General features: G+C 36.4%; 2 protein-coding genes and 1 pseudogene across 3 annotated transcripts in view; all 3 read right to left on the reverse strand.

The window, feature by feature from the left end:
- The window catches only part of TMPRSS11A (transmembrane serine protease 11A), a 53,912-nt gene extending 50,112 nt beyond the window's left edge, over positions 1-3,800 (reverse strand). For both annotated transcript variants that reach the window (XM_060188607.1, XM_060188606.1), the window contains exon 1: positions 3,666-3,800. In XM_060188607.1, coding sequence (XP_060044590.1) covers positions 3,666-3,676 — 11 coding nt within the window. In that variant the 5' untranslated portion in view covers positions 3,677-3,800. The remainder of the gene's footprint in view (positions 1-3,665) is intronic.
- A 2,227-nt stretch (positions 3,801-6,027) lies between these two features.
- On the reverse strand, positions 6,028-10,126 carry LOC103119996 (ubiquitin-like-conjugating enzyme ATG3; annotated as a pseudogene).
- Positions 10,127-11,681: 1,555 nt separating this feature from the next.
- Positions 11,682-13,909, reverse strand: part of LOC103119995 (transmembrane protease serine 11G-like) — a 35,272-nt gene continuing 33,044 nt past the window's right edge. Inside the window, exon 10 of the mRNA XM_060188608.1 lies at positions 11,682-13,172. Within this exon, the coding sequence (XP_060044591.1) occupies positions 13,011-13,172 (162 nt within the window). The 3' untranslated portion in view covers positions 11,682-13,010. The remainder of the gene's footprint in view (positions 13,173-13,909) is intronic.

Consider the following 13,909-nt stretch of genomic DNA (forward strand, 5'->3'; position numbering starts at 1 on the left):
GTAGCTCTAGAGGATATAATTTTCAAATAACATTCTATTAGTTAAGGCATGTAACATAATGATTCATTATTTATATACTGCAGAACTGCTAACCACTGTAACTCTATTAATAGTCATCCTCAGACATAATTATCATGTTTTATTCTCATGATGAGGACTTTTAATTTCTTTTATATATACTTATTTACTCCCTTTTGTTCCCCATGTTGTTTTGTTGTTGTAGTTATTATTATTGTTGTTTCTGAAGTCGTTGTCGGATAGGACAGAGAGAAATGGAGAGAGGAGGGGAAGACAGAGAGGAGGAGAGAAAGATAGACACCTGCAGACCTACTTCAATGCTTGTTAAGCGGCTCCCCTGTAGCTGGGGAGCTGGGGGCTCAAACCAGTATCCTTATGCGGGTCCTTGCGCTTCCAGCCACGTTTGCTTAACCCGCTGCGCTACTGTCCGACTCCCAAGTTTTAATTTCTATTCTTGAAAATAAATATTTTTATTAAGGACTATATGGCAAATTAAAATTTATTGAAGCAAATATTTAAAAGAAAACTAAAATGCAAAATATTAATCTGCACAAAGAAATTTCCCAGATCTATCTTTTTTCTCTACAGGATAATAATAAAGAGGGGATCTTTATTTATATTTTTCCTCATGTATTGAACAATGTCAAAACTAAATTAGCTATAAAATTTCAGATGATGAACCAATTTCTGTAAGTTGACATGTGTCTCCTTGCCACAAATGGACACTCTTATAGGTAATCCATAAGGAGGGAGACTTTATACCCTAAATTTAAGAGTTTAATAGAGGCAGCAAATGATGCTTTTTTGAGATATTGCTATACCTTCTGGATGAACTGAAGCTGGATGACCTCAGCAATATATCTGAGAAGAGCCATTTTGGAGTAAGGACAGGCTTACTTACTGCTTATGATTGCAGCTTTTGAATACAAGATTATTTTCTTCTCTCTCAGGATATATATACTTTGAGAATATTTGTCATCCTGGTTAGTGCATGGTTAGTTTAATCCCCCAGCATTACATGTGCCAAAGAAATGCTCTGGCTTTCTCTTTGTCCTTCTCTTTTAATTTTTTTAATTAGTTAATTAATTAATTAATTTTCCCTTTTGTTGCCCTTGCCTTTTTATTGTTGTAATTATTATCATTGTTGTTCTTGATGTCGTTGTTGGATAGGACAGAGAGAAATGGAGAGAGGAGGGGAAGACAGAGAGGGGGAGAGAAAGATAGACACCTGCAGACCTGCTTCAGCTCTTGTGAAGCGACCCTCCCCCACTGCAGGTGGGGAGCCAGGGGCTCAAAACAGGATCCTTATGCTGGTCCTTGCGCTTTATGCCACGTGCGCTTAACCCACTGAACTACCGCCTGACTCCCTTCTTTTAACTTTTAAAAGAAAAAAAAATCAAATAAAGAAACCATTTAGTATTTTTTATCAGAGAGGTAATTGAAATTTTTAAGTATATCCTCCAACTAATGGATATTGCTCAAGGTAAACATAAACTGATATTGACAGCAACATCAGAGTCCTAATTTCAACTTCAATGCTTTAACCAGCACATTTTCTTGGAATGTCAAGAAAAGGGTCACGAAATCCATGAAGAAGTGTTCTAAGGTCCTTATAGCAGAAGTGGCAAAAACATAATCAAGTGTATTGTGATGAGTCTTCCAAGGTTTGTTTCTTCTTAAGAGAGAAATAAGAGTGGTGTAGAACTAGTGAAGGTAAGACAGAGAGTATCTTAGTAATTACTAGTCTTTTTTACTCTGAATCAGTCTTTAAGTATGCCTCTTACTGTGATCTGACGTCTCCTTCAAATCCTCTAAATCCTGGATTGATGTTCATGAATTTAACTTAAAACATTATATATATATATATATATATATTTGATATTTCTCACTGCCCCTTTTCCTTACATGTGTCATGAATGTTCTGATCAATAGTTTTGAAGGCTTATACCATCTTTTCAATTTACTTCCCTTACACTAAAAGCATTCCTGTAAATAAATATTCATTATAAGAGAGGAATTTTGGCATCTATCATCATGAGACTTAATATATTTAAAAGAATAATCTTGAGAATGTGAAATGTAGCTTTTGAAACTACTGTTATACTTATTCCTGAGTTTTTATAAATAAACTAGACAGTAACAAAAGATTTTTACATATGTTTTCTCATTCATTTGTCCAGCAAATATTATGGATTCTACACACTAATTGTTTGTAGACTCTTTCTCAAGATCTCAGAGATTCTTCTACAATTGCTCTGCTCTCCCCAAATAACACACAAGTTACTAACACATAATTGGATTTTATTAATGTGGAAAATACCCTGTGGGATTCACTGATTTTGGTTCACCTAGTATCAGATTATCAACTCTGAAATTCTGCTGCTAGGATCCTTGTCATACAAAGAGACTGTGACAGTTAATAAAGATGAAATATAAGAAATGTGGATTGTGATTTTGATTCTGGCATGATAGCTCTGTGAATTTGGAGAAGTACCTTAATTTCTGTTGTCTTTATATTTTTCACTATGAAATGGAGGTTAGTGAAATCTGTTCAACTGATTTCATAAAGGTATCTTGGATTATCAAATGAATTAAGTACATAAAAATGTTTTTGAAAATGGCATAAAGTATAAGTTATAGTTAATTATATTGATGTTTAAAAATCACTATTTTGATTGTGTATGAAATGATGCAAAAAAAACCCTTATTATTCCTTCTCTTTGCATGTAGAAAACCTAATTTTTTGGGGAAAAAAAGACACCTTGATATGACTTAGTGTCCCTTTAAATATTTAAAAGGTAAATATGCTTTCTTTGATCTACATTTTTTTCTTTTTAAAATTTCTTTATCAGGGAATTAATGTTTTACATTCGACAGTAAATATAATAGTTTGTACATGCATAACATTTCCCAGTTTTCCGTATAACAATACAACTCCCACTAGGTCCTCTGTCATCCTTTTTGGACCTGAATTCTCCCCACCACCCACCCCAGAGTCTTTTACTTTGGTGCGATACGGCAATTCCAGTTCAGGTTCTACTTGTGTTTTCTCTTCTGATCTTGTTTTTCAACTTCTGCCTGAGAGTGAGATTATCCCACTGATCTACATTTTATACAGTTCTATCCCCAAGAAGTCCTGGGGACTTCTGCAGTGGCAGCAGGTGTTTCAACTTCTGCAGCGGCAGCAGGTGTTTCAACTTCTCTGACCTCCCAATCTGTACTAAAATAATTAAATAACTAAAAGCAAAGTGCTAGTGAACCTAGATTTAGTCAGATTGCTGAAAGAATGTCATTTTTCTGTTTGAAGAAAAACAGAAAAATGAACAACCTCGCCTCCCCCCCCAGCAGAATTAATCAGAACACAATATAATATTCATTTTCATTAAATTTCCCCAAAATTTCAATTACTAAAGTTGGCAGCATGAAGTAAAGTTGAGTTGATTTTTTTTAAAGACAAGAACATTGACTTCAAGCATGGAGATTAATTAATCGAGTTCTTATAATATTTCCAGAAATCCCACAAGATCCAATGTAGATAGACATCCACTGAGGCCACCTCACAGGCAGTCAGTCCTCTGGAATGCCAGCAGTCTGGTCACTGACAGGCAGTAGAGCAACAATCATTTACAAAACAAAACTGAACTTACCTATAATGCATCGTCTACGGGAGGAAAAGGAGGGATATGATCTTGTAGGGATGCACCCACTGGACTCGACTTTCTAACCAACTATATGGCATCTCTAGATATGTTGGAGGTCTATGACTGGAAGAAAGAAGGAAACAAATTACAAGTAGTTGAAATGAAACTAGTTTGACAAGTCTGAACAGAGAAGCCTCAACCTATTAGAACAGCTTTAACAAAACAGCCAGAGACAATATAGTACCAATAAGAAAGTACTTTTTTTTTTTGGTTATTGACTAATTTTGCTAAAGGAAATGAAACTGGTTGCAAAGATTTGAGTGATAAATGCCTTAGGAATGCACTTGGATTAAGAATTTAAAGAAGCTTATAGGTAGGTAGGTATACAAATACTTTAAAGAACCCTTCACCTCAGAAAGTTCGTGGGAAAAACAATCTAAAACCTGGATATATAGCCTAGCTCAAGAAGCACACATTAAATTCTTGTTGAACATCAAATTATCTCCATGTCTCATATGAGTATAATAAAATTACTATGTAGTTATTTTTTTCTTTTAAAAAATAGCTACTTCCTATGGCATATGCAAATAAATTCATGTCAAATCAAAATAACCTCACAGGCGAAATGTAAGATTTAATTTATATTTATGTAATATGTGTATATAGAGAGATTTGTCAGAATAAAGAAAACAAAAGAGGTGGGAAACATACACTTTCTTTTATTGATTTATATCATAAATTTTAAATTGTTATTTATTTATTATGAAAGTGAATTGGCAGTGTGGGTGTGAAGAAAGAGAAGGAGAGAGAGGGGATGAGAGCTCAGCTCAGACATATGGTAGTGCAAGGGGTTGAATTTGGGGCCTGTGGAGGCTCAAACATGTACATCAGTGCTCCCCTGGCCTGGGAAATTGTTTCAGTTAAATAAGTATATAAATATTGTTTTCTGTTGTTGTTATTATGGCTTCACCATGTCAGGCTGACTGCTTTTGTCATTGTTGTTGTTGTTGTTGTTTTTGTTCATAATTCTACTAGGGAAATAATAATTTTTAACTTATTATCTTGAGTTATTTATTGGATAGAGATAGTCAGAAATTGAGAGGAAGGGGGAGACAGGGGGAAAGAAACAGAGAGACACCTGCAGGGCTACTACTTCACCACTCACAAATCTTCCCCCCTGCAGGTGGGGACCTGGGGACTAGAACCTATGTCCTTGAGCACTGTAACCTGTGCGCTTAACCAGGTGCACCACCACCTGTCCCCAGGGAAGTAATAATTTGCAAATGGACTTTTTCAGCTATGGAGAAAGAGAAAAACAACATAGCATCAAATCTTTCCCCCAGTGCTGTAATACCCTTATGCACTATAATGGAGGCTTCAACCTTTGTCAAGCTCATGTCAGGGGAGACATTTTATTTTTTTAAAACATTTTATTACCTATTTTCCAGAGGGGAGAAGGCAAAGCATTACTCAGGTCTGACATATGTGCCAGAAAATGAAGCTGTTTCTGACTTTTCTGAGGGAACTCTGGGACCTAGGACATGAAAGTCTGCTGTACTACCATTATGTTATCTCCCTGGTCCTATGGAAAACTTGTCTTTTGAATAATGAAACACTGAAACTCAAACTATTTGTTTGTTCACATCCTAGTTTTAGAACTTTTCCTTTTTAAAATGAACTGTTCATTTGGGTGATCTGAGAGATAACTCATAGGGTAGGACATACCTTACAGCACAGATTTGAGTCCTGGCACCATATGAGAAGTACAGTGGAGTTATAGAAAGCTCCAATGTTGTGAACTCTTTCTTCTTCTCTGTGTCCCTTTCTTTCTGTCTCTCACTTTGACGGAAAAAAACAGCCAAGAGTTGTAAAATTGCCTATGAGTGAAATTCTGATCCATACATGTGTAATAGTAACAATAATATCGTTGGGCTTCATCTCTTTTTTCTTTTTATACTTATTTATTTTTAATTTTTTATATTTATTTTCCCTTTTGTTGCCCTTTTTTTTAATTGTTGTTGTTATTGATGTCATCGTCATTAGGTAGGACAGAGAGAAATGGAGAGAGGAGGGGAAGACAGAGGGGGAGAGAAAGACACCCGCAGACCTGCTTCACTGCCTGTTATCCTTACACTGGTCCTTGAGCTTAGTGCTACATGCACTTAACCCGCTGCTATACCACCCGACTCCCTCTTTATACTTATTTTTATTAAACGAATAAGGCTGATAATGGAACTTTTTGTTTAATGCATAATAAGTCCCTTTATTAGAGAAATTATGCAATATTGGTGAACATGATGAATAGTCTCATCTAGAGGTTAATTCTTTAAAAATCAGAAACAATAATTAAGATGTTTTTTCTGCTTGCTTCATTACATTGTGAAATGTCTTGTGTAGTCATATTCTATTGCTGGAATGACAGCTTCTATAAATTTCAAGAAAATTAGAAGACACATATGAACGAACACCAATTTCTCCCCCACCTTCTACAACAGTCTCGATAATTTTTTTCATCACCTCAGCATGCCTGCATGGGTGAATTGAACACATAGGAGATGGTGGGAGATGAGGGTGATTTTCAGTGGTCTCTGTTTTCTTCACATGATCTTGACTGATAATATCTTCATACAACAGTTGTGCTCAACTGTTAAGGCTGCCATTGCTCATCATAGCCAAACAACCATAGTCGTGGTGTCTGGTCATATTTATCAGAAGTGACATAAAGGTCATAAATTCTGGTTTGTAAAATAGCATCTTCACCTCCAGTATCAGCTTTGGCTTTACAAGATTCTACTATTTTCCTTGTGTCAAGGGTAGCCTCATCTGTTTCCAACAGTCCGCTTTCTTAATATTCTTCCATATTTGCAGCTTCTCCTACCTTCATCTTGCTCTTCCTCCTCCTCACATGATGCTGAATGATTTTGGAGTTTTTTGTTTAAAAATATTTATTTATTCCCTTTTGTTGCCCTAGTTGTTTTATTATTGTAGTTATTGTTGTCGTCGTTGTTTGATAGGGCAGAGAGAAATGGAGAGAGGAGAGGAAGACAGAGAGGAGGAGAGAAAGGAACCTGAGACCTGCTTTACCACATGTGAAAGACTCCCCTGTAGGTGGAGAACCGGGGGCTCAAACCGAGATCCTTATCCTTTCCCTTCACTTTCCGCCAAGTGTGCTACCGCCCGACTCCGGATCTTGGAGTTTTATACTGTCCTTGCTTTCCAGTGTAATCTCCTTTACTGCTTCAGTTACTCCTGCAATATCTATGATATAACAAGTATCTACCTATCCCTCCATCACCATCATCTTCTTCAATGATAGCTTCCAATTAATCTGAATATTCCATCTGTTTGCATCGCTTGTAACATGGCACATTTTTTCGTGACCAGAAATTGTTTGCCAGGTGGTAAATATGGCTTCACCTTTAATTCTTCCCCTGCAGTCCACTGAACAGTGGTGGACTAAGTGATCTCCAGCTTCCACAAACTCTTCTGGAGTGATAACACCTGTTTCCTTAAACTTCAATTCCTTGAGGACAGGGGTCAGGTTCTCAGCCACTTCCCTTCACCATGTTAATCACATTCTGCGTCCTGGGGCCAGACTAACCACCTGCCCAGGTCTGGTGGGATGGGAAGGGCGCTTTCCGACTTCCCCTTCGTTTCCTCACTCTCTCCCCATAGACCAGGCCAGGATTCATACTTTTATAGAACATACTAAGAATTTACTCAAACCCGGTGCGCCACTGCCCAACTCCCTAATGTTATTTCCTTTTGGTGTATTATGTGCTTTGATTTGCTTGTTTGTTTGTCTGACAATAGATGCATTGTCTCTACCATTTGACTGTTGAAACCAGTGCTGTTAGTCTCTAGTCAGACCACCCTGAATACCCAATCTCATCTGATCTCAGAGCTAAGCAGGGTTGGGCCTGGGTATTACTTGAATTAAAGATTAATGCTGCTATGAATAAAGGTGAAAAAAATATCAGTCTAAGGCTGGGAGTATGGAGAGACCTGCCAACATGCATGTCCACTGGAGAAGCAATTATAGAAGCCAGACCTTCCACCTTCTGCACCCCCATTAAGAATTTTAGTCCATATCCCAGAGAGGAATAGAGAGTAGGGAAGTTTCCAGTGGAGTGGATGGACATGAAACTCTGGTGGTCGGAACGATATGGAATTGTAGTCCTGTTACCTTACAATCTTTTAATCATTATTAAATCACTAATAAAAGTTAAATATATATGACCATATTTTCAATTCTTTTCAACATATACCCAGAATTAGAATTTCCATTTTATTTCATAATGATATTTATTCTTTAGGAAATCAACTATTATGATCTAAAAACTTATATGCCTTCAAAATTCCTATGTTGGTACCCTATCTCCCAGTTGATGGGATGTGGTCCCCACCTACAGGGGGAAAGCTTTGCGAGTGGTGAAGCAGTGTTGTCTCTCTCCCTATTTCTCCTTCCCTTCTCGATTTCTAACTATCTCTATCCAACACATAAATAAAGTTTTAAACTACCCAGTCCATGGTAATTTTATTAGAACAAATAGAGTAAAGCAATACTGTATATTTTCACAGAAGTTGTACCATTTTAGATTCCCACAAGAAATGCACAAGGGTTCCAGTTTCCTCACGTCTTTTTCAACACTTTTCTACTTTGTTTTTTTTCCACTTTGTTTCTTGTTCTCCTTCTTTCTCTTCCTTCCTCTTCCTCCTCTCCCCCTCCTCTTTTTGTTATTGTTATTATTATTATTATTATTTATCCACCAAGCTTATTGCTGGGGCTCAGTGTAGGCTTTATGAATCCACTGCTTCTGGTGGTCATTTTTTCCTTCCTTTCTCTTTTCTTTCCTTTTATTTAGATAGGACAGGTAGAAATTGAGAGGGGGAGGGGAGGCTTGGAGGAGGGGACAAAGAGACACCTGCAGACCTGCTTCACTGCTCATGTAGTGCCTCCCTGAAGGTGGGGAGCAGAGGTTCTAATCCAGTCCCTTGTGCATAGTAACATGTGTGCTTAACTATGTGTGCCACCACCTTGCCCCTTCCCCACGTCTTTGTTCTAACTACTCTCATGCAGAAGCTAAATATATGGACTGAACTACAATGAAGGCATTCTGGTTGAAGTGAGCAGAGAGTACCTGAAGTCTCACTTACTTAGCATCTCCTGAAAGATGATCCCAGTAAAAGGTATTGCCCTAGAGAGTTCAGGAAAAAACTATCTATTTGACTGTTCCTTCTCTTTATGCAAAAAAAAGGATATTACTTAATGACCCTGGGTAATATACACATAGCTCTCACACCACCCATACAGCAAATCAAGATACAGGATATATATATGCATTTATATAAAATGACCTGATTTATAATAAAGAGTAGACACAGATTTTTTTTTCTTTATTGGGGTGATTAATGGTTTACAGCCAACAGTAAAATACAGTTGTTGGTACATGTGTAACATTTCTCAGTTTTCGGTATAATATTCTAACCCCCACCTAGAACCTCATCCACCATCATGTTCCAGGCTCTGAACACTTTCCCCTGGCCCAGAGTTCTTTACTTTGATGCAGTATACCAACTCCAGTCTAACTTCTGCTTTGGACACACATTTTTAAGTGAGTATATGTTTTTTTTTTGTTTTGTTTTGTTTAGACAGAGCAATGTTAAATTATACGCAACACTTAAGTTTTGATTATCATAAGAGAAAATTGAGAATGTTGCTTTTTTTTTTTTTTTTTTCTTTTACTGCTTGTTAGGAAATAGCTGAAAAGAAATTAGTGATTTATCCTGAATATAAGATGGACCAATAGATGGCAGCACAGTAGCACATTCGGTCTTGTTTCTAAGTTCAGTTTCTTGCAGTGCTCAGTAAAGTTAAGTGTGGGTTCAGTAAGTGGCTGTTTTTTTGCTTTCTGGACTCTTCTGTAGTAAAAAGGAGTCACCATATTGTACAGTGCTATCCTTGTTTTATTTGGGTTGGTTTCTTAGAGTATTTTATTTAAAAAAAGAAAATCTTTGTAACTAAGTCACAATAATGTGCCTCTATTACTTTTTTCCTCTTTTCTTTCTGGATAGTAATAAATGACCTATTGATTTTAAAAGCAACACTTTAATATAGTACCGATTAGAGCAGTTCTTTGAATCAGGGAGTTTTAAGAACCCACTTCTGAGCAGTTCAGTCTTCCTGTGAGTCTCTGGTGGTTCTACGATCGCCCACACACTTTTCTCTCTGCTGGTGAGTCAGTGTCTAGAGGAAGGATTCTAGTATGAATATGTTAGGTTTGCCATTCCCAGAGGGTCTGCTACTTTCAGGAGAAGTTTTAAGAAGTAATTTTACCATTTCATGTGGTCTTGTATAGATAATTTTCTGCAATACTTGAGCAATGGTAGATGAATAATTAGGTAAGTTGCTTAGAATGTTACCGTTTAGTAATAAAACTTTGTGATGATGACAATTCGGTAACCATTTAACCACATGTGACAAGTTTGTGTTTAAAGTGTGATTAATATGACTGAAGAAATAAAATTTTAATTATATTTCATATAAATCTAAATGGCCCTGTATGATTAGTGGGCATCATATTGAATAATGCATCTTTCAGTGTTTAATGCTGTGTAGTTTTCTGTTCTCCATTCTGCAGTGTTAATGTTGATAGGATGAGCCTTTCTGCCTTAAATGAATGTATAATGCTCCTTTAAGTAGTACATATTTATGCTTTCTGGGAATACCAGAGTATCTGTAGTACAGAATGCAATTATGCAGGATTTGGGTTACTGAACAAGTCTCTCTGGACTGGAAAAATAGCTCACTTGGGTAGTGTGCTGCTTTGGCATGTGTGTGAATCAAGTTCAATCTCTGCCCCAACTGCATTAGAGGAATTTTCAGTACTGTGGAGTTTTTCTCTCCCCTTTTGCCTCTCCCCCCTCCAACCTATTTCTATCTGGAAAATAAAAATAAATAATTAAAAAAATCTCTCTAGATAGACCTATAGATCACAATAGATTAACTCATACTTATCTAAGCTATTATTTATCATTTTTTTAAAATTTATAGGATTGAAACAAAAATCCAGAGGAAAGGAGAGATAGACAGGGACAGAGACAGAGAGACATCAGTAACACTGTTTTCCTGCTTGTGAAACTGTCCCCTTGTAGTGGGGGTAAGGGGCTTGAACCCAGGTCCTTGAGCCCTTGAAATGTGTGCACTCAACCGGGTGCAACACCACCTGGCCCCCATCTACCATCTTTCTAGAGAGATTAACTGATTACTTTCAGGCTTCAAAGCAGACTCCGTTTAGAATTGATCTTCTCCACCTGCAAGGGGAAGGCTGCATGAGTGGTAAAGCAGGGCTGTAGGTGTCTTGTTTCTTTCCTTCCCTGTCTTCCCCTCCCCTCTCAATTTTTCTCTGGCTCTATCCAATAATGAATAAAATAGATTAGAAATAATCCTCATTTGGATAGGATTGTCTGGATATGATTTGGTTATGATATTCTTCTTGTATCATTCTCAATGCATCAGCACTACAAAGACAAGGAGAAGAAATGTATTTTTAAAATTCATTTAAAGACATTGTGAGTGTAAGGTTTTGAACAGTGGGTTATTCTTTCTTTCCTTAGTTGGTTCCACAGCTGTGATTTGCAACTGGGCTGACTTGAACCCTAGGGGACATTTGGCATTGTCTAGGTACATCTCTGGTTGTTAGCTCCATGGGATTACTCTTGGCACCTACTACATAGATGGAAGAAAACTGGTAGCTGTTGCCCCTCCACTTTCCCCCCAAAAGATCACTCTCTTAATAAATGTCAAGAGTGTCTAAGTTGAGAGATTCTTCCATATAATGATGATTCAAAGAGCAAGTGTTTGAATTTATTATAAATATAATTTAATATATATAATATAATATGTGGGGCAGGAGAGACTCATTTCATATAAAACTCATAAGAAATCTTAACACAATAGTTATTTCACTGACTGTAAAAGGAAGGAAAAGTAAAGGTTTCAGTAACATAAAAAGTCTGAGATTTGTTAAATACTAATCATGGTAATGTACAAAGTCATAAAATACATATTTGGATACATATGATAACAGCTATTTTTACCATAGCAATTGAATCTTTTCTAAGATTCTTTTTTGCTTACTTGGATATTCTTTGTAAATGCCATTCTTCAAAGAAAGATGATATTTTAACAATAAATTTAACAATTACTAAAGAATTTGTATCTTAACAATAAATTTTAGTGTTAAAAAAGAACATGTGTCACAAAATTTTGTAGCAGATTGTTGATAAACATCTAATTTTTCTATTTGATTATGTGTTAGTTATGAATGTCTAATTTATAGTGTCTTAATTTATATGTCTATAGTACATAATAACTGAAATCTCATTCTTCAGGTCCCTTAATTGTTCTGAAGTCTTGACTCTTCTCATTTCTACTTGGCAAAAAGGTCAAAAAGTTGTACTTTTGCATTTTAAATATAAATAGTCTTTTACATAATTAGAACAGAATTCTGTGTAATGTTTCTACTTTTCCAACAGTCTGATTCAAGGATTTATTTAAAGTAAACATTATCATAGCTAAAGAGGTCAAAATCTTCACTATTGGGTACAAACATATGTGTTCACTTCAAAAAAATTTCAGAGAGGTTAAATGCATATCTAAGGGAAAGGAAGAAAAGACAGTAGCACCGCTTCTTAAGTTCAAGTTTCATGTGCCCTGTCACTCCATCAGTTGTGCTAGTAATGTTTTGACCCAAACACACAGATTTAATTTGTCTAATATTGTACCCTTACGGGTTCACAACAGGGATTATTTGAGGAGGAAGATAAAAACTGTGGAGTCTTTCAGGTCCTGGAACATGATGATAGCAAAGGACCTAAGGTGGGGGTGAGATGGGAAACTGTACTCATGCCAATAACTGTACTGTAAACCATTGAGCTCCCAATTAAAAAAAAAAAAAACTCTACTAAATAACATCAAAACCATGGAGTCAGGAAAGGGCAGAATACTTTGTCAGGGATAAAAATAGACAATGCTGAGCTAGTTAGTATCTGCTTAGTTGTTCTAAAATGAAACCTGTTCAGTAGGAACAGGGAAATGTTCAAGGAGGTAATGATAGACACTTAGCTGCAATGGCAGATCTTTGTGGAACTGACAGTATCTTGTATGTATGTGGTTAGCAAAACCATTCATATGAGGTGAGTGTTTTCCTTGTGTTTTCCAGTAGAGTTTTCAGATTGTGCTTATTGACATCTTTAACTTAATGGCAATGTACATGACAATACACACTAGACACTCTTCATGAGAAGTCACACAGGAACTTTTTGGATGTGTAGATTTGGATTGTTGAATCAGATATTAGTCTTAGATTTAATCCAGTCCCTATAACGTGTCACTTTGGTATAAATTCCAGGCTTGTTTTCTTTTCCACAGTCTATTCCCCAGCTTACTATTCCTATAACATACCAGATATGTCCATCACGTGGTATAACCAGAGGCCCCCCAGAGTCACCCTGCAGAATAAGAAAAAAATCACTAATAAATAACAAAAAGGGTCATAAATGTGAGTTAATCAGTATCTGATTGTCTAATAAATTTTTCAATGAAATATGTAAAACTAAACAATGTGTAGACTCAAGTTTTACTATTAGTACTAATATATTAAAACATGTTATTATTATTGCTATTATCTTATCACTGTAAATGTCTTTATCTAAAAGGTAGTGCAAATAAAGTTAAGATTTCGGTTTTGTCCAAGTAAATTTTTTGGTTCTTTGTTTGGATAGCAAAAGTGAACCTATGGAACAATGAGATGCCACTTCACTCCTGTGAGAATGTCATACATCAGAAAATGTAGCAGCAACAAATGCTGGAGAGGTTGTGGGGTCAAAGGAACCCTCCTGCACTGCTGATAGAAATGTAAATTGGTCCAACTCCTGTGGAGAGCATTCTGGAGAACTCTCAGAAGGCTAGAAATGGACCTACACTTTGACCCTGCAATTCCTCTCCTGGGGATATATCCTGAGGAACCAAAAATACTCATCTAAAAAGATTTGTGTATACAAATGTTCATAGTAGCACATTTGCAATTGCCAAAACCTACAAGCAACACAAGTGTTCCAACAACAGATAAGTGGCTGAGCAAGTTGTGGTATATATACACAATGGAATACTATTCAGCTATTAAAAAATGGTGATTTCACTGTTTTCAGCCCATCTTGGATGGAGATTGAAGATATTATGTTAAGTG

This window comes from Erinaceus europaeus, chromosome 3, assembly GCF_950295315.1.
Source record: "Erinaceus europaeus chromosome 3, mEriEur2.1, whole genome shotgun sequence".
Taxonomy (NCBI): domain Eukaryota; kingdom Metazoa; phylum Chordata; class Mammalia; order Eulipotyphla; family Erinaceidae; genus Erinaceus; species Erinaceus europaeus.